General features: G+C 47.5%; 1 protein-coding gene across 1 annotated transcript in view; it reads left to right on the plus strand.

The window, feature by feature from the left end:
• SLC7A5 (solute carrier family 7 member 5) overlaps nt 1-24,687 on the plus strand; it is a 36,912-nt gene extending 12,225 nt beyond the window's left edge. The window contains exons 2-10 of the mRNA XM_062631083.1: nt 1,959-2,084; nt 14,693-14,798; nt 15,531-15,575; nt 16,898-17,021; nt 18,132-18,235; nt 19,016-19,112; nt 19,462-19,611; nt 20,743-20,920; nt 22,805-24,687. Of these exons, the coding sequence (XP_062487067.1) occupies nt 1,959-2,084; nt 14,693-14,798; nt 15,531-15,575; nt 16,898-17,021; nt 18,132-18,235; nt 19,016-19,112; nt 19,462-19,611; nt 20,743-20,920; nt 22,805-22,860 (986 nt within the window). The 3' untranslated portion in view covers nt 22,861-24,687. The remainder of the gene's footprint in view (nt 1-1,958; nt 2,085-14,692; nt 14,799-15,530; nt 15,576-16,897; nt 17,022-18,131; nt 18,236-19,015; nt 19,113-19,461; nt 19,612-20,742; nt 20,921-22,804) is intronic.
• The last annotated feature ends 1,308 nt before the right edge of the window (nt 24,688-25,995 follow it).

Raw genomic sequence — 25,995 nt, forward strand, 5'->3', positions numbered from 1 at the left:
AAAGCCACTGCTGATCCCATGCAACCATCTCATGTCAGAGGGGAGGTGGTGAATGCATGGTGTGCTGGTGCCTGCATCCTTCATGTGAATGTGTGTGATAGCTGGATTCGGGTGTGTAGTTGGAGGTAACCTTGCTTCTGAGTAGGGATGTATTGTGGTTTCCCCTGTGATGCTCAGCATGTATTGAGGGTCTTAAAGCCCCGGGTGTCTTGCTGGGCAGTAATCAGGCCATATGACTGCAGGTATTTCTGCCTCCCACCTTTACCCATCACCTTCCCACTCTGTTCTGAGCACCCCGTGCACCTCAGCTCCACAGGAACAGGCCAGAGTGTCCACCAGCAATCCCCTGGAGGAAGAGAGTGGTGACCTGACAAAGGCGCTGCTTGAGCCCAGTCATATCTCTGGGAGTTCTGTTAGGGCTGAGATATCTACATCACATTCTCTGGGCTTTAAGCTGTGAGTGCAGATATAGCCTGTAGCCTCAGGAGAGTGTGATCTGCATCCAGACTGAGTATTTTGGGGAGCAGTCGTTTGGCTCTGGTTGAGGCAGCTGGGTCCTGTGAAAATACGCTGCAGGATGTGGGAAGCAGCCTTTGCACAAGGGCAGAGGCCAGCTTGGAGACGATCCCACAGGGAAAAGCCTCCAGCTCCAGAAGAAGGGTTGAGATCAGCTCCTCCCCGAGCAGCTCCAGGGGCTGTGCAAGCTGGCGTGGAGGCAGCGAGGGGTGCAAGGGAGACGGAGAGGAGGGGAAGGCATCCAGCACGTGGGGCACTGTCATTCTCGCTGTGACATTTGCTTGTCTCTATAACAAGCAACAGTCTCTGGGAAGCAGGGAGAGAGCAGGGCATGAAAATAGTAAGTGATTTGGAAGAGCATTAAGGGTTTAGCCACTATTTCCTCTGAAGCAGGTGAAACTTGGCCAGTCAGCAGCTTCATGGCTTTAGACAAGCCCTGTCCTGGTAGGACTGTCACACTGAATAGTGGCAGGAGCGGGTGATAACAGAGGAGGGTGATGGGGGAACAAGGCCAAAAAAGGTAGGAAATAAGGCTTCATTGAGTGCATTAACCACAGAGTAATGTGTAGGTAGCAGGAGCTGCTTGGCAGTGCGTGGGAAGGTAGCATGATCGTGTAGGAGAGCAGTCGGAGCAGACGTGAACCATGGCACTGTTCTGCTCTGTGCAGCCCTCTCTTCCATCGCTGTGGTGTGCAGCCCTGGTGAGCATCCCTGAAATCCTGCGCAACCATCCTGGGCCCCACTGGTCCAGCAAGTCAACCAAAGGATGAGGGTTGCCTTAGGTCCGGCTTCTCTTTCAGTCTGTGCCACTGACCCATGTCCCGCAGCTTGCAGAATGGGTCAGGACAGGGACATCTCCTCCTTTATGTTTACACCTTCAATAGCCTTTTAGGTGCTATTGTTACACAAATAACTATATACCAGTTCTGGAAGCTTGTCCTGACACTATGGTGTTTCCACACAATAGCAGCATTAAACTGGGTCGATTTAACAGGGACTGCAGCCAGTGATAATGGTTGCAGCAGGCACTTGTATTTACATGCCCTCAGAAGTGTTCTTCCCAGTGCAGCAGGGCAGCTCCTTGTCCCAAGGATACTGTTCAAACCAGCTGCTGTCAAAACAGGAGACAGAATAGGGAAGTGTGTGGCTGCAGAACCTTGCCTTTAAAAGTTTCTATTTTAGGAAGAGACTTTTTGTGTTTGCTTAAGCTTTAGCAAAACTTAAATGCCCAGGGAAGTGGTGGATTCATCAACTCTGGGCACTTCAAAGATTCAGCCGGACGTGGTACTGGATGTAGTCTAGGCTAGATCTAGTTTTGTGTAGAAAGGTTTGGTCCTTGAGGTCCTTTCCAACCTGGTTTTCTGTGAGTCTGTGATGATTTGTTTTGTGTTTTAAGTGTTTCACTGAAAACTGACCTGTCTTTTCTTGCCTGCTTCCCTCAGTGCTCCTCACAGCAGTGAACTGTTACAGCGTAAAAGCTGCCACTCGTGTTCAGGATGCCTTTGCTGCGGCAAAGCTGCTGGCGCTGGCTCTCATCATCATTCTTGGCTTCGTGCAGCTTGCAAAGGGTAAGTATGTGGTTCCCTTTTCCTCTTGAAGGTGGTATGCAGTTAAAGAAGAACCTGGGAATTAGGGATAAAGCCCCAGAGTCCTAACCCAAGCATTTCAGAGCTAGCAGACGTGCTTTACAAATGTCTTTTGTCCTCTTTCATGCTGGGGTGATATTTCCAGCTCGTGCTTTGCAAATGGCTAAGTGCTTTCATACACTTTATTTGTGAAATTTCATATCTACCTTACTGAAGTTATGCTTGGTTTCACGCTGCAGGCACCCAACAGATACAACCCAAGGTCCTTTCCACTTAACTGCAGTCACTGTGTGGCCTCTCCCTTTGAGATGCCAGAGCTGCCAAGTCTACAGGGAATGAAAATGGTGGCACTTGCTCTGGGAAATCTTACCTGTAACCAGTGCCATGGTGCCATGGTCAGTAGAGCATTTTCCAAGTAGAAAATTATCTGCATGTGCAAACCAACCCCCAGTAGTTTTAATTAGTTTCACAAAATATCCCTGCATGTTTCTCTTGCTCATGTATGGAATAACTTGTTTGAGTCCATAGGGTTACACAAGGATCAGGCAAGGCTGCAGAAACTGCGTGGTGAACAGTGATGTTAGGGCCCTCAGCTGCCACCAGCGCACGTATCTGTCAAGTAGCATCTAAAAAAGAAGATAAAAGTGGGGAGATAAAGCAAATTTTTGGTGCTTGTTTTCTTTGTGCACACTTAAAATTCTCTCAAACCCATCTGATTCCCATCTGTTCCAAACCCATCTGATTAACTAATCCTCACAAATAAGCATTTAACTGTGCTTTTTTTTGTACAACTTTTGTGAAAATAAACTCTTCTGGGGGAGCACTACAGGCCCTAATTGTTAAACGTGCATAAAAGCCTGCAGATAGTCCTGTCTCTCTGTACTGGCAAGTGTGTGTGTGTATGTTTGTGTGTGCATGTGGGTCTTTTTCATTCCTGTGTCAGCTATGGGAGCCAGTGCTGTCTTTGCAGAATTTCTTGCTTTATCAGAGGTTTTATTTTCTTCCAGCTCAGTGCCCGTGCTCAACAGGAACATTGTTTGAGCCTTATCACAAAATATACCTCCTTCCTCTTTGCAGCTCCCCAGGCTGGCTTGCTGAACTTTTTCTTTCTCCCTTAGAAGGAAAAGAATAAATATAAATCTCTGTTAGTTCTTTAACATCTTCTCGTAAGTGTTTTTACAATTACTTTTTGTTTGCAGATGATAACCTTAATTTGCATCTTCAGAATCACCTTCCCTCCCTCTGTACTGTTCTTTTGCCCTTTTGTGGAGGGTGAATCACTTTCTGCCCAGGTGTAAAATACGAGGTATTTCCACTGACTTATATCTGTAACCAGTCAGAGATTTCTATCTTTGTGTTCAAAAATACCCATCCTACACTCTTTATCTCAGAAGCTTTTTACCTCCTATGAAGCCTGTTACAGCATCAGGTTTTTGTAGGTGTGGAGAGGTACAAATGTGCCCATCTGTAATTTCATGTGACATTTAGTTTCCTGTTAAACTACCCGGCCACTTCAAACAGAGTGAAAGGTAATAGGATCAAAAGCAATAGTTAAATGGTAACATTTAAAGGTAAAGACCTCTACTTCTTGTCCATGCACACAAGACACAGTACAAAGCAAACTGGATCAGAGTGGGAACCTTGGGATCTACAGAGGATGCTCCTCTCAAAGCCCATGTTTACACCTTGTCCTAGGTGGCACGCTACTGCTTGTCTGAGTTCCTGTTTTACAGCACACTACCTGCTGGTGGTCCAACATGGGTTTTATTAACCTCCTTATGGAAGTTGCAAGCTCTCTCATAAGTCCTTAAGAACATGCAAGCTCCTTCCATACACCCTTCTTTAGTTTCCACCTACATTTTGCAACTTCCTCAATTTTTGTTTAAATCATGCCAGGTAACTCATAGCTTATGCAGCAGGAATACATCAAGAGACTGTCTTTTTTTCTTCAAGGAAAGCACACTAGCATTCATTAAAACATACTGAAAATGGGAAAGCGCTGCACTGTTCTCCATCTGTGTTGAGACAAGAAATGATGGGTGCAAGCTGTGAGACAAGGGAAATTTAGATTAGTCATTAGAAAAAACACTTCTAACTGTAATGCAGGGCTCAGGTGGATGGTGCAGAGAGGCCGTCTCAGTGGAGATTCACAAGAACAGGTTAATAACTTCTCTCGGGAAGTGTTTAAGTGAGTCAAACCTGCCCTGGAGCAGGGAATAAATCTGGAGCATCTGGATGCCACTCTGTCCATGCTCTCTGAGGCTGTGCTGTGCATTAGTAGCACAGTACAGAGTTGCTGCATCTTCTCCAGGTGAAATACTGTAAGTCTGTTAAAAGTACTGAGGTTTTTAGATGGGTAACTTGCTTTTAAAAGCCTGTTTAACCTCTGAGGATATGGGTGAGCCCGAGTCCATACAAAGTGCCATGCCTTTGCCACTCCTCTCTGTGCCCTTGTTTTCTGTTATACCACTGAAGGCTCTTACCACCATTCATTGCAAGCCAGCAGCTATTACTGGTGTGAAATACCATCCAAGTTTATTGTCTGGGACTGCAGTTTCAGTGGTGATGGGGTTGTGTTTTCCTGTGAGGCTCCAAATAGTGCCTGAGCAGCGCTGGTTAACTTGCTCTACTGGTTACTGTCCCATTGCTGGTTTATGTTTGCAGTCTCCATAAAGAGAGGAGCAACACCAAGTTTCTTGCTCAGATGTGGAAGCTTTTGAGACTTCACAGAAGTATGACCTCCTCTGTGCTGACCTCCTGCCTTCAGCTTCTGGCTTTTTTTCTTCCCCTTTTTATGCTTTCACTGAATATTTTCATTATTTTCAGAAAAGCAGTAACATCTCAAGACAAAGAAATATGTGGCAACATGACCACACAGAAAATAGGGTGTCCTTGTGATCTTTCTGTGGACAGCTGTTTCACATCACTCCTTTCGTGCTACTTCAAAAGGAGGGATGAAGTTGGTTTCTTACTTAGACAGCGTTTCAACTGTTTGAAAGTTGACTCAGTAGAGCTCATGCAGTTATTTTACCAATGAAAAGTTAACACTTCTAAAAGCTGTTGTGGGGCTTGCTTTAAAAGTTGTGTCTGGGCTTGGTTTATTGGTGTGTAAAACCTTATAGGTGGACCCCCAACTGGACAGCTCACAGGCTGTAGCACTTAAATAGAATAAACAACTTACAGCATAGCCAGGATCAGGATTACTTTGCTCCAGTGTTGTAAAAACTAAGCTTATTTTTAGTTCTACTTGGTTCAAATTCTAATTTGAATTGGTTCTAATTCTAATTTGGTTCAAATTGCTGTCACCTCTGGGTATTTTTTGGCCGTATTCTTGACCTGGTGAGTGGGATAACTGGGATCAGAGTGGCTTGGATAGTGACTGTGCAGGTTTAAGGGGTGTTTTCTGTGCTGGGTGTGATAGAAGAGGACTGTGATTAGATCTGCATCTGTGCTTTTCATACCCCATCACCCTGCACCTCCTAATGTCTTCAAAACTAACCTAGGTGTGAAGTGGCTAAAAAAGATGCTAATCTTTAAGGACACGCTCATGCATTTTACATGTGAGGGAGTTCAGGAAAGGTTTGATGTCAAAAAAAACCTAAGAAAATCCATATCACAGGTGTGTTTCAGCTGTATTCTCTTCTGTGGTTGCTGTCCTAGGGTTTCTTAAACGTTCATGTGCCCTTGGGCAGCATAAGCAGCGAGGTGCTGTTCCTGGCTGCTCTGTTTGGAGAGTGCTGCAGTGCTGTGATTCCTCACCAGCAGTTCTGCTTAAAAAAATAATAAGAATTGGGCATTTGGGACTTGGGGAAATAGAATTTAACACTTGTTTTATCAAATTATTTTTATGGAACTTATTGTCCCTTTTCCCTCTTAACGCCCAGTTTCTGATCTTACATTTCTCATCTGTGGCACCTCGGGTGCCTGTTTGGTGGCAGCAGCATTATTCTCTCTTAACTCCTTTCATTGGGCTTGTCAGGGACCAGCATCTGCTGAATGAGCATGGGGTGAACTAAGGACACACTGGGCAGTTTTAACTCCAGACATTTACCGTGGAGAGCTTAGGCAAGGCAAGGAGGTTTTGGTTTAGTCATGGTTTTGTTTCATTTGTCTTCAGTAGATGTGTGCAATCTCAGCCAGCCCTGACACCCCCATCGCAGCATCGTTTGCTCTTTGTGAAAGGGTATTTAGAGGTGTACTTGTGGCTGGGAAGTTAGGAGCTCTACACAGGAGGGTTTCTGAAAGTACCAAAATGAGGATTCAAACCTTTAGTCATTGGCATGTCTGTGAACCCTCCTACAAATAGCATTTAAGTTCTCCAGGTGGGAGGCAGCATCTCCGCCATGGGGCTCTGTGCACATCTGGGTGCTGCTTCAGTTTATTGCATCTCTGCTTTCTGCTAGAAAACACCCGTTTGGACTCTGTCTCTGTGAGGCTTTGGTTTGTTTTGCTTGTTTCCTGTGCCATTTTTCTGCCTTTTTTTGGTGAAAAATCCTGTGGTTAAGAAAGACCTGAGGGAGGGGGAGTTCACTCGCTCTTCCTTTCCTCCCAGATTCTCATCTCTGCTGCCAGTTAGATGCCCCAAAACCCCCCCTTGAGCCAGATCTGAAGCAAGACCCAGGGGCTGAGCGGATGAGCTCTGCAAGCAGCAAAGGCAGGATAGAGCTGTCAGTGTGGGGAGGGCAGGGCTGCCCTGGACGGGCAGGAAAGCTTGATTTCACAAGTATCAGGCTCCCTCAGGTCTGAAAGCACAATGGCACACAGATACTGAGAGAAAACAGGAGTGGTCATTGTCTGAATTCTCTCCTACCTACATTTAATCCTGCTTGGCCATCCTGAGATGAATGAGGATTTGGCATAGCTGAAGAAATCTGCCACAAGTTCTTCTTTGACCTGGTGTAATCTCACCCCGGAGGGAACCTGATCAACAGGTCGATGTTCAGCAGTTTGCTTTCAGTTGATTTGGGGGTTTTTTATTTCCTGCCGTGTCAGTGATCTGCTGCTTTGCTAAGGTAGATACAGCAATGCCATTGCACACCCTGTGCGGGTTTGTGCAGCTGAGTAGCCATTGCAATGGTGTCTGTGCTTGGAGGAGCCAGCTCACCCAGGGGACTGGCTCTAGAATGCAACATGGGGCACAAGAATCAACTGGAGGTGGAATTGTAGGTGTCTGAGAACAGTTTGGAGCCCAAAGCCAAACCAGAAGGGTGTTCACCCAGCCATAGCCCATGACTAACTCGCACTGTAAATCCCCTTTGGCAGACAGGGGACGAAGCCTATGGGTAGTAAATGTCCCTCAAGCTTTTGAGTGCGTCCCTGCAAGTTGGGGCTGAAGCTTGTGCACAAAGGATTGCAAGGAAAGCGTGCCCTCCGGCTGCCCATGCTGTTTCTTGTTACGCTGGCATTCAGAAATGCCACTATAAAGTGTTTTTCCAGCAGTAAACTGCAAAGGAAAGTTATTGTGCTTCACTTACTCACCCTCTTCTTCAGGGAGCACATGGAGAGTGGAAGACTGTACCAAAGGAGAGCATGAACAAAGAAGCTGGGAAAGCTGCCAGCATCCTGCACCTCTAAATCACATCAACCACATGCTGGAGATTAATCAGGCATCTTAATGCTGGAGGGTTGATACCACACAATCATGTTTTATGGGCCTCTCACTCTCTAATCTTTGATTTCTGTTCCAGCCAAAGGTGGATGCAGATGCTGAGGCCAGGTGGGCATGGCAGATTAGTGTGCTATGCAGCTTGCCTGCTCTGGTTTGGAGTCAGCAGTGGTTCATTTCTGCTGAGACAACTCTTTTCTTGCCCTCTCTGCCCAGAAAGCTTTTGGCAATTACAGACTCCAGGATAGAGTTCAGCCTCCTGAGCCTCTTGCATTTTGCAAGTGCAGGGTTGCCTGTGCAGAAGTAAATAAAGTGTATTTAATAACAACAACGTACAGAAGTGGTCTGTTGGTGACCCTGTGCTTCTTGTTATGGTCACTGTGAGTTGCAGTGGCTCTGTACGCAGACCTTTAAGGGTGATGAGAGCTGTTTGTTTAACACCGAGGATGGAGGCTCGTGGCTGGGGTGGAAATGTGCCTTGACATCTGAAAAGCTTTATCCAAGGAGTTGTGGGTTGTAGCATGCTGCTCATTTTCAGTATTGTGAGTGAACTGCCAAATGCGAAGCTGGGTCAAGGTAGGTGCGTTGCACTGGAGGCTGTGGAATGCACCTTGAGCATGCCATAGGGAACACTGCTCACCACTGTTGTGGGCTCTGTGGTTTTAAGGCAGCTGACATGAGAAACTCTGTTGGCTTCTTATTTTTCCAAGCGTGGCTAACCCAGCAATGCAGACATACCTAACTAGAGAGCAGCTAAGGCTTTGGTATTTACTGCTTTGCATCTCTGTTTGGATCCTGTCTCTCTGACGTAGAATTGTTCAGACTGGAAAACACCCTTAAGATCATCAAGTCTAACTGTTAACCCAGCACTGCCAAGTCCACTGTCTTTAAAGTATTCGGTTGCAGTCGCTCATGCCTGATGTGTGTCTGTGCAGTCCATAGCTCTGTGTGTGCGTGTGTTCACACGTGCTTTTGCTTGCTTTATAAACTTATCCTTTTCCACAGCCTTCAAATGCAGGGCTGAAATTGATGTCCTTGGGAGTGTGGCTGACAGGTATTAGGATCTGCCCTCCCCAGATGTTCTTTTGCATGTCAAGCTGGTTGGCTCCGTTAGTCCCCCCAGAGCCTTGTCAGTTGGCTTGTTTGTCATTCTCAATCACAAGCTTCTGTGGATGTGAATGGAACTTGTTGTGCAGCTATGAAAAGAAGAAAGAAGCTATGGAAGTGGCTGGAAATCTGTTGGGTGGAACATCTTCCTGTGCCGTGCTAAGGATCAAAGGGACCCTCTTCATCCAGGGTCTCTGCTTTCTGGCTCCCAGACATGATGTTTCCAGGTCTGCTTCTTTATTTCTTATCAGCAAATGTTATGCCATCAGACACGGAGGTTGTGAAAATCAAGAGGTGGTTGCTTAGGAGGAGGAGGAGAAAAGGTGTTTTGGTGGTATCAGCAGGATGCAGAGGAGGTGGAAAGGGCAGCAAAATGCTGTCTGTCCCAAATTGTGTCTTGGTGGACCATTGCAAAAGGGGGAGCTGTAACGCTTGAGTCTTTGTGTGGGGTGGAGCGAGTTCACGAGCCCAGATCCTTGGTTTCACCCTAAAAGAGAAATGTTAGCTCTCTGTAAACAGTATCGACAGAGCTTCCCAGTACTGGGAGGAAAGGAACTTCTGTATAAAACAGAAGGAAGTAGTTGAAATAAGGGGAAGTGTCATCGCCTCTCTGCAGCTGGTGAGAATCAGGATGTAACCCAAGAGCTCTGCCTCCTCCTTGCATGCCCCCATGGGGTCTCCCAAACCCATAAACCCATCTGCTACGGGACCCAGGTTTAACAGCTGCTGCTCAAAACTGCTTAATGCAAAGCTGTCTGCACAGTGGCAGCAGAGCAGAGAGGAGCAAACCGCTTATGTGGCTTCCGAGCCTGCGTTTCCTGGGTTGCTCCAAGCTGCCCAAGAGATGCTCCCCGAACCCTGACCCCTGTTTGCTTCTTGCCCTCTTGTTTTTCTGACTCAGTCGATTGAACTCTTGCTGCTGTGCTTGGGAAATGGCTCAACAGCTGAGTGCATCTCCTCCTCGGGGGGGGGTTGTGTGTACAGCACATTTCTCCCTGGCTCCGTCTCCTCCATGAGCGAGACGTGCTGGAGGCCCCCCCTTCTCTTGCTGAGCTGTCTGCATGGCTCTGTTCCCTCTGCTCGCTGTTTAGGCAAGTTAGAAGTACTTAATTATCATTAAACGCCTTCTGCAAGAGAAGATTGCTGTGCTGTTAGAACCGGAACGGACATGACCGGGGAGCAAATGGATGTTTTTCAAAGAAGGGGTCTGAACATGCAGCGTGCATAGACCTGAAATAGGTCCCTCCTGCCGAAAGGCCCCGGGTGACCCATCGCTTGCCGGTGCAATTACCCGAGTCTTGGCAGCTGGCAAGATCAGCAAATGGGGTTTATGTCAGAGCTTGTTACCTTAATTTGGTTAATTGTAGAGCAGAGTGCGGCTGAACAGCCAGTTCAAACCAGGTTCCAGATCTCCAGGGTGCCGGGCACGGGCAGGGCATTGCCTTGAGAGCGGCCGTGTCTGCATGGGCTGGGGAGGATGAAGGATCCGGAGGGTGCGCATAGCATGGTTTTGGGATGCTCTCACATACAGACCCCTCTCTCAATGGGAGCAGTTGGGCCGTGCTTGGCAGCCTCACTGCGCATTTGTAACCCTTGATTTGATCCAGAGTCAGCAGTTTAAGGCTGGAGGCTTGAATTGCACGCTGAGGCTCAACAGATGCAGTGTCCAGAGCTGAGGTTCACACCTCGTTTGAACAGCAGGTCCTAGTGAGAATTTGTGTTAGAGGAGGGAGGTGAGAATGACCGTGCTGGACCATCTACCCAGCATAAGAAAGATGGGGAGAGACTTCGTAGCAGCGCCTGTTACGATAGGGTGAGAGATGATGGTTTGAAACTAAAAGAGATTCAGACTGGACACGAGTTAAAAATTCATTACAACGAGGGTGGTAAAACACCAGCATGGGTTGCCCAGATGCAACATCCCTGGAAACATTCAAGGCCAGGCTGGATGTGGTTCTGGGCAACCTGTGCCCATCAAGTTGAAGATGTCCCTGCTCATTGCAGGTGGGTTGGATTAGATGAGCTTTGGAGTTCCCTTCCAACCCAGACTATTCTATGTTTCTATCCCCAGTCTCCAACTGGGACCAGTAAAGCGTCTGTGGATAAGTGTAAGAGCAAGAGGGGCACGTGGTGCTTCCTGGACACTTTCACATCCTCCAGTGCACCTGTGGGACTTCTGCACCACCTCTGTGCATCTTTGTGTGATGCATTTCTGTTCCAGGGATCTAAGGACCTCCTTTGTGTGTGGGGCTGCTAACGAGATCAGGGCATGCTGGGTACAGTCAGAGCTCACCTGCTGCATCTGGGATACTTCTGGCATCACTTTGATGCCAGTTACGTCTACAGGCATTACTGGTGGGCACAGATTGTTGCCTTTCTGCTGATCTGCTGGCTGGCAGTGTGGGGCAGAGCTAGGTGACCACGGCAGGAGAGGATGGGATTTGATACTTGGGGCATGCTTGTTAAGGAGCCCAGGTTCCTCTCATGCAAACAAGTAGCTGTAAATCATAGAATCCCAGACTGGTTTGTGTGGGACGGGACCTCAGAGCTCATCCAGCTCCAACCCCTGCCATGGGCAGGGACCCCTTCCACTAGAGCAGCTTGCTCCAAGCCCCTGTGTCCAACCTGGCCTTGAACACTGCCAGGGATGGGGCAGCCACAGCTTCTCTGGGCACCCTGTGCCAGCGCCTCAGCACCCTCACAGGGAAGAGCTTCTGCCTTGTATCTAACCTAGTCTGTTTAAGTCTGAACCCTTGACCCTTTGTCCCGTCACTGCAGTCCCCAGCGAAGAGTCCCTCTATGAAAGAAGCTAAAGAGCATCGTGTGGACACCTAACAACATGAGCTTGTCCCCTTGCAGTAGGAAGAGATAGATCTTGGCTCCTCTGGTTATTTCATTGCGTTCTGGCAGGCTGCACAGAGATGTGAAGTTTAGCAACTCACTGCAAGCGTTTGAGAGGTACAGCTCAATAGATGAGGTGTCACAGTGAGGTGTTAGCTCCCCAGGTGCTGAGGAGGAACAAAAAGCCCTTTCCTTCCTTCATAGTCTCTCCTGGCTGCCTCCACACTGACCTAACTTGCCACTCCTTTGCCAGCAGCTGCATTTTGGTGCTGATGCTTCAAAGGGATGAGTTAGGTGCATGCCGCAGCGGGTGCAAGGAAAAGGTGTGTGAGTAATCAGTTACGTTCCACCCATCCATCACCCTCACCCGCAGCATAATGAAATGCCAAGGCTTTGTTCTTTGCATCAGTGCTACTCCCTTTGCTGCCTTTCCCTCTTTGTCCATGTATCCTGGAGGGCAGGCAGTCCTGACACACAGCCAAAGTGTCTGTACAGCCCAGCAGGACACCAAATTGGGCTTGGACCCATCCTTGCCCAGAGGCTAAAGATGCTCATGGTCCCCAAGGGGATGGAACATCCTGAATCCAGGCGTGTGGTTTGGGGCTGGAGACTACTGGTGGTCTCTCATCCTGGCCAGCGGGGTGAGGGCAGCAGCTCAGCCCTTCCTCAGCATGGTTTCTGTGTGAGGTTTTTAGAGGGCACAGAGTGAAACCTGCAGATGCCTCAGAAAAAGGAACGTTGGGACTGAGAGCTTTTGCCTGTGATGGGCAGAAAGAGGCTGCTGGTGGAAGATGGTGTCTAGCTGCGGACAAGAAATGGGGGTGCATCCTCTTGACATGGTAAAGAGGTGGTCCAGGTGGGAGCTACTGATGAGCAGACCTTAAAGAGACTTCCCGAGGGGTGTTTGCAATGCTGAGAGAGCTCTCCTTGTCCATCGGTGTGCAGTTCTAGTAGCTAATTACAGTCACTGTTAACAAAAACTGTATCTTATTCCCATAACAAAAGACCTGGAAAGCACTAGACTGGTAATTATCTAGGAGGGGCAGAAAATTAACTCAGGAAAGCTGAGCCCGAGGGATGCAGCAGAATGTGATACTGTGCACACCCACCTCCGGATCAGCCTTTTTATTCACAGCCAGGCCAGGGCATTAATGCTAAATTAAGATTATATGACTGAACCGATAAGCCAAGGAATTAAGGTTAAACTCACAGCATTGTATCGGTGTCTTTGAATTGCCTGGCTTTCCTATTACGTTTTGATGTATGTTTTCTACCCTCACTTTAAAACTGATTGGTGCATCTTGCAAAGGAGATTCACTGGCTGAAGGGGGATTAAATACAACCAGGATACATTCAGAAGAGAGCTTCCTAGTGCAAGGAGGTGCTTGGAGATAGAAACAAGGCAACACCAGTACAGAACTGTAATCTGCAGTGGAATGTGGACAAGTAGAGCCTTGCAGACCTGTTAGACGTAAGTGCATGGGGCTCCCTGGACATGACTGCCCAGTGCATGAGCTGCTGCTATGGTCCTGGCTCTTTGCAGCTCATATCTGCAGCATCCCCTCTCAAATGGGATAGCAACTAGCCAGAAAAGAAGGCAGAGGGATGCTGGTTTCCTGGGTACTTTGTGAGCAGACAGCATTTTGCATGCTGCGTTAAGGAATATCTTTTTGCCATGGTTAAGATTCAGCTGGAGCAGGAGGGAGAAAGGAGGTAAAAGGAGCAATGTCCAGGATGGAGAGGGTGGGGATAAAGCTGCAGGGTCAGGTAGAGAAGGGGAAAGACAAGAAAAACTCTTCCATGCACCCAGGGCAGTTCTGTGTCACTGGCACTGGTTTGGAGCAGTTCCTTGTGAAGCCCCATGAGTGAAGGATGCAGCAGCAGAACAACAGTGCTGTTAGGAAAAGCCCCCCTTTCCACCACCATAAAGATGAGTGTGAGGTGTTAAAAGGTTAATGCATTTGTTACCCAGACCCTGCAAAAGAGGTCTTTGGTGACATAAGGGAGTGCAAGTTTACAGTGTGAGATGAGAAGAGGGGACATCCAGAAATGCTTGGCTTGTCAGCATCCCTTTCCCATCCCCAGAAGCGCATCGTAGGTACCTTGTGCTAAGAGATGAAGGGTTAAGCTCCAGGCCCTGCTGACTGCCATGTGATATAGTTGCTGGGGTGATTAGTAAAGATCTGTGCCCTAAGAGGAATCACATGGGCTTCGACAGGGCTCCCTGGATGCAAACCTGCCCTGCTGAGTCCTGCCTCGTTCCTTGCTTCTGTCCTCTCCCAAGAGGAGCGCTGGATGCAGGGAGGGGAGCATGGCTTTGCCATCCCACAGCCAGGCTCCACATCAAAAGGCAGGGAACAAAACAACTGCAGAGCATTTTAAAGCAAAATAAATAAGCCCTTTGGTGTGGGTGAGTTCTTACCAAAGGTACAAACGACTCTATTTATGGCTTTTTATTTTAAAAGTAAATAACATAACAGAAACTTTTGATATTCAAGCCCTACAGAACCTGACTTCCCACAATCAAAGGCATCGCCTTAACCCTCTGCTTTATCAGGTGGCTGGTGGGACTAGAGGAAATCCTGGGTTTCTGCTTTATTGGCTGGCTGGTGGAAGTGAAGGAAATCCTGGGTTTTTATCAAACGAAAGCAGCTTTCAGTTGGGAGGACAATGTGACAATATCTGTTTGCATAGCATCTTCCAGCAGGAAGGTCCCCAGAGTGTTTTCTTTGCAGAGAGGAGGTATCTGAGAGGTTACCTTAGTGATGGCACATTGTAGTGTGAGAAAGTTTTGAGTAATGGCCATTTGCTTGAGACAAGTGTATTTGGTGCTGATTACTTGGTGCACGATTCCAGATGAGTTAAGTACTGTAAAGCTGGAGGAATCAGCCCAATACGTGCACATGCTCTGTAGCATAACCCAAAATGCATCATCATGATAATTAAGAATACTAAGAGCAGCTTTTGCCTCCATGTTTCTCTGTTTCAAGCCCCACAAAGGGTCACAATCCATCTGCCTTGGTTTTGTTTTCTGCAGGTGACGTGACAAACCTGACTCCTGAGCATTCCTTTGAAGGCACGAAAGGAGATGTGGGGAACATCGTGCTAGCTCTGTACAGTGGTCTCTTTGCCTATGGAGGATGGTAAGATTCAGCCCTCTATCTTTCTTTCAGTGCTAAATGCTGTAGTCCATTCCTTTTGTCCTCAGATTATGTTTGAAGGAAGAGTATGATGGAAGACTTCCCATCTTTCTTGTAACCAGTTGGTTTGGGTTTGGCTATTGACATTGGTAGTCATACTTCACACCCTGTTTCCAGCCAGGACATCAGAGCACAAAGAAGTAGAGGTGATCATGGCATTTAGAAGAGGCAGCAGATGATGGGTGATGATGCACCGTGATGCTGGGTACAGCTTCTGTGTGTGTTAAGGGACAGCAGTAGGATGGGGTTAGCTAGAAGAGAGATATGCTAAATGCCAGCAGATTGCTTTGAGCACCAAACTGAAGCTCCTGGAGGGCTTCTTCGTCAATCCCTTTGAGCACTTGCAAGCACAAGGAGCCTGCTCAGTTTGCTGTAAAAACAGGCTAGTTGCAGCCACCCTTATTGCCTGGAGGGGTGGCCCTGTCAGTCCTGGGTCCAGATCTTCACCAGCAATCACCCCTCCTCTTGCACAAAAGCTGGTCTATTATATCCACCACCATCCAGGGCTTGTCCTTTGCTGCAGCTCCTGGACTAGGCATTAGCCATCGTAACTTTTACTGCAGGTGCCAATCTCTCTACCCCTCTTTAAATTCCCTTGCAGATGAGTATAGGATGAAGGGCTTCATTTATTCCATGGGCTAACCATAAATAACCACTGTTCCTTTTAAATTACAGGAATTACTTGAATTTTGTTACAGAAGAGATGATAAATCCCTACAGGTAGGTGTGTGTCCTGTGGTGGCTTCCCCTGGGGGGAGAACCTGTTCTCAGGAAGCCTTTTCCTCGTCTGTGTAACAGGGGTTGCTGATCAGCCCAGAAGGGGAAGTAGAAAACAAGTTAAATTAATGGCGTTGTTCCTCCCTCAAGTAGGGGAAGGGGGAATCATAATCTCCTTTTGAGAGGAGCTGTTGCTTACACTGCTTTCCTGTACTGCTTAGATTACCAGTGCTGTTGGGAAGTCCTGCTTCCTTGGCACAGCACCTCTCTGAATTACACGTGAGGAAGAAACACTCGTGGCTCTATTGCCATCTTGTATAAACTCCCACAAGAGTACTTGTGTGGACATACGCTTGTCGTGTGCTCTTCCTCTTCTCTTGAGCCATAGCCACTTTCTGCACTGCTCATGCCTTTCAGGGCTGAGGTAAGGGTGGGCAACACCAAAGCCAGGACGTCACTGATAAATCACTGTTGCTCACAGACGAGGTAACGATGAGGCACTGTTGTCGTGGGTTGCTTGTGCAAGAACCCATTCCTGGCTGACCCTGGCAGTGATTAGTGCCTGCTGGGAAGCATAAGGTTTGATACGACCTTTCCTTCACAAACACAGTTATAGAAAGTGGTTTTTTTTGCCATTTTGCAATTATTTTAATCTCTTCCTGAATGCAGTCACAGTATTTGACTGTTTCCTCCTGTGGCTTTGAGCTCCACTTGACCAATTATACATGGTATCAAGCAGGGTTTCCTTTTTCAGTTTCCGTTTGCAAATGAAGTTAGACTGTTTGGAAAGGCAAATCTGTACCAACACAGCCTCATCATTACAGACCGACTCCAACTGTGCCTGAACTTGTTTTCGTTGAGTTTCATCAGTCCAGCGAGCTCCACAGTTAGAGCCTAAAATTTGCCCACTAAATCGCTGATCTTTCCATCTCCCACAAGAAACCCACTGGCAGGAATGGTTCTCTGCCCAGAAGAGAATAAATGTACTAATGCCACTGGCATTGGAGGTTATTTTTAACTAATGGCCTTTGCAGTGACCTTGGACTACTGCTTGCCCAGACAGTCAGAGTCTCTCCATGCATAAAGTTCCTTCTGCCATAATCCTTCACTCTACATATGTCAGGCTCCAGCCTGTTCCCATGTGGGCATTGTCTCGTTTCCTAGGGGAGCAGTGTGTGGCTGGGAAACGGGACATGCTAAAGAGCCAAAGGGCAGAATGGCTCAAGCAAACTTCAAGCGCGCACTGGAGGGCTGTGGCATGAAGACATCAACAACCCTCTTCTCTGAACAGCAGCACTCCATTGCAGTCTATGTTTTCTTCCTAGAAACCTGCCTCTGGCTATCATCATCTCACTACCTGTAGTCACTTTGGTTTATGTGCTGACAAACTTGGCTTACTTCACCACCCTGTCAACAGAGCAGATGCTGACATCCGAAGCTGTGGCTGTGGTAAGCTAGGTGCATTTCTGATGTGACTCATCTGTCTTCTAGGGCTGGTTAAATCAGATGTACAATCTCTCCATACATCTCATAGTTCCTTCCAGGCTGATCATGGCTGCATACAAAAGAGCTGATGTTTGACAGGAGATAAAGAGCAACTGTGACGGGAGCAGGGAAGAACAGTGTGATACCAAGTGGGATTAATCACAGACAATAGTAAGGGTGGGCAGTCACTTACCACTGCTCTTGATTTGGTCAATATGCAAGGTTGCTGCTGGCCCCATGACTTCCCATCAGTTACCAGCACATGATACTTGTGTGAAAAGGTCATGCATTCAATACTGAACTAGGTTGTTCTCTTTCTGTATCTTCTTTGTTTTAATTAAGAAAGGAAAACAATACTTGTATTAATTAAAATGCCACGGAGGTCAGAAATCCTGACTGCTTTGGAAGTAAGCAGCACAGTGTGATCTTGCAAACTGAGTGTGACCAGGTTTGTTCAGTGCTTTAAAGGGAATTTCCCAGTCCCAGGATGAGGGATGAGCTGGTCTGGGCCGTTCTGATGATGTGCTCCATCCTTTGGGTTAGTAGCAAGACCCTGCTCCAGCCTGCACCTATTCAGCACTGAGTTATTCTGCTAGCTGTCTGTCTGGTTGTCTTGCTTGCCTTTGCAAGTCTTGAAATCAGTGCGTTAATAGCATTGGTGTAAAACTGCAAGGAAGCAGCATGGGGTCAGTTTGTGATATGAAAATACAACTCCAGGTCACTGCCTTTGCAAGGGGATGCATCCCAGGTCCTTACTCAGCAACTGGCAATAGCTGCATGTCTGAATCTCCTCGCAGCTTCCCTTTGGTCTTGAACCTTTGGATAACTATTGTGATAAATATTGTGTCCTGACTCTGAAGGAAGGGCTTATTGCTGATGTTTTTTTGCAGTTCCACAATGTGCTTTGTGGGGAAGGAGGAGCAACAAATGGCAATATGTAAAATCCCATAACAGCTTTGGCACCAAGCCATGCCACTTGCTCAGATTTCTATAAATATTAAGTCTTTGTAGGCAGCTGTGATTTCTTCTGGGCATTCTGGGTTTGAAATATCTGTATTGTTGCCCCCCATTTAGGATTTTGGGAACTATCACCTTGGTGTCATGTCCTGGATCATACCCGTCTTTGTTGGCTTATCCTGCTTTGGATCCGTTAATGGATCTCTCTTCACTTCTTCCCGGTAGGTTTCTTGCTTAATTCTGTGGGTTTATTTACAAGCTGTGCTCAACCCTCTTTGCTTGGCATTGTCCTCCAAAGAGTGGCTGTGCTTAGGCACAAAGTCTGAAGGGTCTGGAGGCCATGTGGGGAATGAAGGGAAAACCAAGTAAGACTTCAAAACCATATCCAGTTTAAAGGAAGACTTTTGAGTGATCTTGGTCTTCTGTTTCTCAGGCAAAATCCCATTGAAGTTATTAGAACATAAGCAAACACATGCTTGAGGCTCAGTGCTGTTGCCTGAGAAAGTGGCTTTAATGAAAAGCAGAAACTTATGAAACTTAAGGGCTGAGAATACCTCGAGAAAGAACAGGGCAGGATAGGGACTGAGACGGTTCCAGCTCTGACACACATCTCCCAGGTTGTCTTAGGAAAGCCACTTAATTGCTCCCTCTGGAAAGGAGGCTATAAACACATCCTTTCCTGCATTCCTTGGCTGTCTCCAGCCTTCTTTCCCTAAGAGAGGGGCTTTCCACTCTGTGTGTGTGTAGAACACCCGTGCTGGGGTCTGATCCTGGAGGGCCTCACTCCTTTTGCCTTATTAGCAAAAGGGTGCTACTCTTGCACTATGCAAAGCACTGCTAAGGTAGAAAACCTGCATGTAGCCTGGGCCTTTCAGTCTTGCTGCCTCAGCACAAATCTAGGCTGAGCTTGAGCTGTCCCCATTTGTTCTGTGATGAAGACAAACCCCAGCCCAGGACTGAAGGTTGCAGAGGTGATAACTGCTCCGTCTCCCCCATCTCAGGCTGTTCTTTGTGGGATCCCGAGAAGGACATTTGCCTTCAATCCTGTCTATGATTCACCCCAGGCTCCTCACTCCTGTGCCATCCCTCGTCTTTACGGTAAGCACCTGGCTCTCTGGTGATGAGGATCAATGTGGTACTGAGGAATGGGTTAGGGTAGGATCACATCAGAGTGGATGGATGGGGCTACTCGGGCACCACCTCCAGACAGAGCCATTCCTGGATGCACCGACAGGGGAGGATAGACCTCCCTCTCATCGTATCCTTATACTCCACTTCTGTTTTGAAATCACTGCAGGCACCAATTGCAAATAACCTAAAAGAAGTAAAAAATAATCAACATGATTCTTTCCCTAGCAGATAGTTCTGAAAAACCTGTATTTAGTGCTGTAACACACTTGGGTTTGCCTACTCCCTTTGCTAATGGCTTTTTATGTTCTGGATGCAGTGCATCATGACCTTGCTGTATGCCTTTTCCAACAACATTTTCTCAGTCATCAACTTCTTCAGCTTCTTCAACTGGCTCTGCGTGGCTCTGGCCATCATCGGCATGATGTGGCTGCGTTACAAGAAACCAGAGCTAGAAAGGCCCATCAAGGTGAGAGCAGTGTGGTAGCTGCGTGGTGGTTCCTCCCGAGTCCCTTCTGGGCACCACGGAAGGTTAGCAAGTACAAGTTGGTTATCCTCTATGGAAGACGAACTGGGATTGTGAGTGTGAGGAGGAAGTGTTGTGTTGTAAGCAACCTGCTGCATGGGAATCTGCTGGATGCAAATCAGTGCACGAGGACAAGGAGCTACCAGGGGGACATCAGAGAGCAAGAGGTTCTGGGTGTCAGAGATGCGGGGTGCTCTGATGGCACAGCCCAATGGGAAGCTCTCAGTGACTGACGTATTCCCCAGGGCAAATCCCAGGCTGTGGCACACAGTGAAACGCTCTGCGACATCGTGGAATTCAATTAAAATAGCTTTTTTAATAAAGCAGGCAAACCCACGCCTGCAGAGAGGAGAACTTTGTTCTCTTTGTCCTTGGCCAGCTTGGCAGTGCCGTATCCCATCTGGGACGAGCCCAAGATTGTGTCAGCCACAAGCATGTCTGCCTTCCTTAAAGGCATGTTTCTCACTCATCCCCCAGCAGGTCTCTGCCAGGCCACAGGCAGCCAGAGAGAAGCAAAACCCACGGACCTGTACCAGCGCCCTCCCAAAGTAACTTGCAGGGTGTTTCGTTTGGGTTTGGGCTTTGATTCTAAAAGCCACGCTGCTCTCGGGGGGTGCCCTGCTCAGAACCTAAGAACTGCTGTGAAGAAGCAGCACTGCTCGTTCTGTGGTTGCTGCTGAATTTGATGCTGTTGGTACAAGTGTTTTTTATAAGGAATCATCTAAATATGGAATTGGGGTCAAAAAAAGGGTGCTGAGAAAGGCTCTTGGCAAGCCACATGTGCATGCTTTGTTTTGCTGGTTTTAGATGTACGTGGTAGGTGTTAGCCTACATCTGTTTTCTCCAGGACTGAGGAAGAACACTGCATAAACCAATACCTTCCCTGTGGCAGTTCAAGGCCATGGTCCTCTTATTCAGAGCACCGAGGCAGACAGGAGCACTGTCCATGTAGGCATCCATAGGAGAACATGAGCTCCTTCCCTCCCTGGGCTGTACAGTTAGATAAACTTGACTGGAAAGCACACACTGTTCCCCTGATACAGCTTCTAATCTGTTCTTTGGGTCCCTGTTCAGGTGAATATCTGCCTGCCCATTTTCTTCATCCTGGCCTGCTTGTTTCTCATTGCTGTTTCCTTCTGGATGACACCGAAGGAATGCGCCATTGGCTTTGCGATCATCTTCAGTGGGATCCCTGTTTACTTCTTCGGGGTCTGGTGGCAAAACAAGCCCGAATGGGTTGTCCAACTCATTTGTAAGTATAACCAGTGAAAAGCAAAGGTGCAGCCTTGGCTTTTGCTCCAGAAATAGCAGCTTCCTGGTGAGCGTGCTACAGCTAGCAGCACTGGCTCTCCTTTGCAGAATGGAGACTTCCAGTGTCTTAGTTCTGATTAACTCTTCTTTAATGGAAACAAGTTTTAACCTGGTGATTACCTTATCTACCAAGCACCCAAAACACACCCTGCCTTGTGATAATTGCAAAGTTTGGGCCAAATACCATGGGTATTCTTTATCTTGGCAAACTGGTGGCTGTTACGCAGTGGAGCGTAATTTGCTGAGCACATTGCTGCCTTTCTTCTACCTCCTGTCAAAGCACAGGGTCAAACCTTTTGTCAGCAGAGAATCCTTTTCCAGTGGTGTAGGAAGGGAAAAAAACTAACAGTGTCACAGTCTGAGCACAGCTGGCCTCAGTTTGGTTGCTGAAACTTCATAATTAGTCCTGATCTATCTCTTAGCCAGTGCTACCATTTCTGATCCGGTCAAAGCTCGATTTGGCATCAAAATGGGGCAGCAGAGCAGAGGGAGAAGAGAATCCCCTGGATGCTTTCTCTTACAAGGTTTATTTTTAAGGTATCTTCATATAAGGTTTTCCAGCAGCTGACACTACCCCACGGGGTGTTTTTGAAGGGATGGAGGGGCTGTGCTTGGCACGTGGAACCTCTGCCTGAGCACCTGAATCAAGAAAGTCATTCCATGTGTTCAAGTAACTAAACTGCACCATCAGCCCCCCCAGCTCGCATGCAACAGCCTGACCTAGAAAAGCAGACAAGGAGAAATGCCCAGCCTTAGCTGGATGTATTTTATGAAGAAGAAAAAAGCCTTTCAACAGTGCTTAGCACTCGTTATTATTCTCCCCCTGCGGTCTCTCTCTCCCTCTCACACGCTCACTGTTTTATTCAGAGTGTTAGGCTCAGTTCCTGGAAAAGCCATTTCTGCAGTGCCTGAGTGGTGAATTACCATATTAATTGTTTTCTACCCACTCAAAGGTTTGTTAGGAGAATATAGAAAATATTCTGGGAACACCGAATGATAATCCTGCAGATGCCCAGTTAGGAACATAAGAATTCCTGTCATGTGTATATTCACATATTGCAAAGAGTTTGGTCACTTCCAACTGATCTGGCTGGACTTTGTGTGCATTTACAATTAGTGTTAGCTCTACCTGGCTAAACTATCTTGTGATCTCCAAACACATGGTGAAGCAGCAGAAGGCACAGGTGTGTTTGGACACAAGCCACCTAAACTAATGGGTGGAAAAATAAAGTTACCTCAGGTTAGCACCTTTCCTGTGCAAACTGGCACCTGAAATGCTTCCTTTGCTCTCCACCTGCTCTGTGCAAGGCAGTGGGCTCTGCCTTGGGTTCATAGGCTGAGTTGGTTTTGTCTTCAGTTAAAGAAGCTGCGTTCACATACAGCCAAGGTTTTCAAAATAGGAAGTAAAAGCATCAGTTTCTATTTCCTATGCTAATTCCTGTTATTGTGCCTGACTCGGTTTTGGCTGCTTGCAATTATGACATCCAAATGTAGATACCATATCACCATGCAAGCGTCAAGACATACTGGAGCATCTCAGGGCAGTACAGCATACGTGCTGCAGAAGCAGAGTTCCCTGTGTTCCATTTTATATGAATGTATGTATTTTATATGTCCTGTTTAAGTTCTGGGCATGAGTCAGTTATAGCCCACTGCTCATTTGCTTTCAAGTCTTACACTGTATTTGGACTAAACTTGCTCAGAATCACGGTGGGGAGGCTAAAGGATGAGCCCTTTTGAGGCAGAGGATCATGAACCAAGACCAAGATATATGTTGGGCCCCTACGTGCGATCTCTGACCTGTACTTTGCTTTCTTCTCCATAGTCTCCGCAACAGTCCTGTGCCAGAAACTGATGGAAGTGGTTCCACAAGAATCATAAGCAGGAAAAGCAGAGACATTCAGCTTGAGGAAACGCACAACATTACTCTAAGACGACACAAGGAGAAAACGCTTCTGATCCCTCGTAAACGAATCCTAGGCACTGGAGCACCCCATCGGAGCTGCTTCGTGTCTGACACCGTGCCACCAGCTCTGCCTTGTCTCCACCAGCCCCTCTGTCATCACCCTTTAGCCTGGCACATGGGCAACCCTGTGATGAGAAGTTCTTGGTACGAATGTGAGCCAGGAGGAGGAATTCCAGCCGGGAGCTTCCAGAGGGGTCCTGCCTGTCCAGCAGCAGGAAGTCTGATAGCATCTCTGTGTGTGTGTGTGTGATACGGAGGGTTGTATTCCAGTTCTGTGTAGACTTACTTGGCTTGGGTTTGGGTCTGGGATCCCCCAGACGACCGCAGATCTGCTCCTGAGCCCAATTTGAGTGTTGTCAGCCCTACAAATGTGCCTGTACGTGGGTCTGGGGCTGTCACAGAGCCGCAGGGTGGTCCTGAGCCCTGCCCACCGGCCTTCCCTGGACAACAGGGGTTGGTTGGCTCAGGTTGGCTGATGTTGGCTCACACACACACACAAAGTCATACCAAAACACATGCTGCTGGATGCTTTGGGCTGTGTCCACTGGCAGTGACTTAAGTGAGACAAGGCAGAGCAGAATTAGTGTCAGAGAAACAATGTGGGGAGGTCTTGTCTGATTTTCATTGCATTCCTGACTAGAGCACTCGGGGATCCCCTGCCACTGTCTGGCTTTGAACTCTCAGATCCAAGCCATCTCCCTGCTGTTGAGTCGGACCCTCTGGGATGCTCTTCACCACAATGCCCATCCTGTGGTCCTGTGAATTAGCACTGGGGCAGGTACAGGCCTGAGGGTGGACTTCCTCCTGATAAACCCAGGGAATAGCACTTAGCAGAAGGCCCAGTCCTTTTTTCCTCACTCCATGTTTCTCTGTAGACAGGTTATCATCCAGCATGGGATGAGCAGCATCATGCTACCCAAATGGCCCTGTTCATTGTCCATAATGTGATTCATGTTTGCTGATAAACCATTTGCAAAGAGAAAATTAAGTGTGGGATTCCCTTAGCTTGTTCCCTTGGGGCTGGCTTGTGCATTGCCTGTTGCTGTGCCCCGTGTCTCTGTATCTTCTACAACATGCAGTGGAGATGGGACCAGCTGGGACTGGGGGTGTATAAAAGGGCAGATGTCCTCAGATGCTGGAGCCTGGGTTTAATCTTGGTCTGCTGCAGATGGTCTGTTTTGCTCTGAGAAGCAGGGACTGGGGCCCTGGTCCTCCTTTGTGCAAAACAGCATCATCAGGTTTGGCTTGGTGAGATGCCCCCACCAACACCCTTGTGCTCAGGGAGCAGTCTCTGAGCACAAACCACGTTCTGCATGTGAAGTCTTGTTTTGCTGTTGTGGTGGTGCAGTCCCATCCCCTGAGCGCACCCAAAATTCCTCTACTTCCAAGTAGTCAGAACTGTCCTCTAAGGAGCATGTTGCTTTATTTGGTCAAAAGCATCGCCTCAAAACTGCAGTTGTGAACAGTTTGCTCATGACGCCTCTGCACTTGAGGTGATAGTCACTTGGAAATCAAAAGCATCTTTTCCCTGCAAGTGAGCTGCTTCAGTCTCTATTACCGATCTTTGTGCTTGTGCTTTGTGCAAATGGGTTGTTAAACTACCTTTTTTCCTCAATATTTCTGTAAACTAAGCTATTTGGAAACCAGGATCCTCCAAGAGCTAATGCATTCTATGGATTCTCCTTGTAGTAGACAGTTATTTTGGATGACAAGGCATTAAGAACACCAATGGTACTAGCTCATGCTTTGTTCTTTTATGTTCTTTAGCAAAAAAAAGGGGTTGTGTGCAGCTTCTGTTCAAATGTGTGACAGCGACTGTGGCTATGTCAGCAAGTGTCTGCATGCTGCTCTTTGCTATTGCTTCACCAACCATTCGTCTTTGCTTTGAGGCAGTGCAGGAGGAATAGGTGAGACAATCATGACGATGAGAACCTTTGCTGTCAGGTTGCTTATTCCATGGCAGCACAATGTAGAGACACCCAAGCCAGCCCTGTGCCTCTCTGCATGTGTTAGCATCGAGCTGTCCTGGAGCTCAGTTAACCTCTGGGGAGTTGCAGCTGGTTTGGGTGTATCTACAGCACAGAAGAGCCCAAAGTTCATGGGCAGTGCCTGGCTGTCCAGGGGACCTACGTGCAATGAATTGGAGCATCTCAGATCCAGTGCCTGTGGAGAGGAGTTTGCATAAATAAGGTCATGAACCGTAAAACCTGAACTCAGTTTTTGGGATCCTCTTGCAGGTGAAGGCTGAGAGTTTTTGGCAGGGGAGTGATGGGAAATCACTGCTTATGCTGGACCTGTTTCATGGAGAGAGAACCTCTGTCACCTTCCACTTGGTCTGCAGGCTTTTTTGGCTGTACTGGTCTTGGGGCCGGGTTCAGCACAGGGGCTCTTAGTGCTAACACATGCCAGCAGAACCACTTGCAATGCAAAGGAAAGAGATTATAACTCTCAGCCACCTCAATCCAATGTAAATTAGCACTCGAGTCCAGTCCATAGAGAGCTCAGAAATGGGTCCAAATCTTTCTAAAACATGGGGATCGCTTGGTTTGGACTCATCTTTAAATGAGGTTTCAGTGAAGACCATCACTACACGATTCCCTCTTGGTGAACCTTTTAAAGAGGAGATGTCACACTGAGAAATATTTTTTTATTAATTAACTGATCTTAATTAAATCTTTCACTCGCTTGCTCGCTCTTTATGAATTTTCATGATTTTTCACTTGCTGCTAAAGATCTTTCTCTTGTACTAACCTGCTGGCTCTGGCATTGATACTGTATGTTTCACGGTGATCTCACCAGCATCTCCCTGGCAATAGAGGTTTAGGAAGAAACTGAGCCAGGTACCAGCACAGAATGACAAAAACGTTGCATTTGGTCAGTCACAGTTCACATTGCAAAGTTTACCTTGCAAAAACCTGATTTATCCCTGATTCATTGACCCCGATAGTCTCCCCCCCACCATGGTGACATGGCTGTAAGAAGCTGGCTTACTTTTTTTTCATGGGGATTAAGGAGATAATGAGGAAGGGGGTAAAACTTAATTCCATTTT

Source organism: Pezoporus occidentalis, unplaced genomic scaffold, assembly GCF_034315485.1.
Source record: "Pezoporus occidentalis ecotype Australia unplaced genomic scaffold, CSIRO_AGI_Poc_V1 ctg367, whole genome shotgun sequence".
Classification (NCBI taxonomy): Eukaryota; Metazoa; Chordata; class Aves; order Psittaciformes; family Psittacidae; genus Pezoporus; species Pezoporus occidentalis.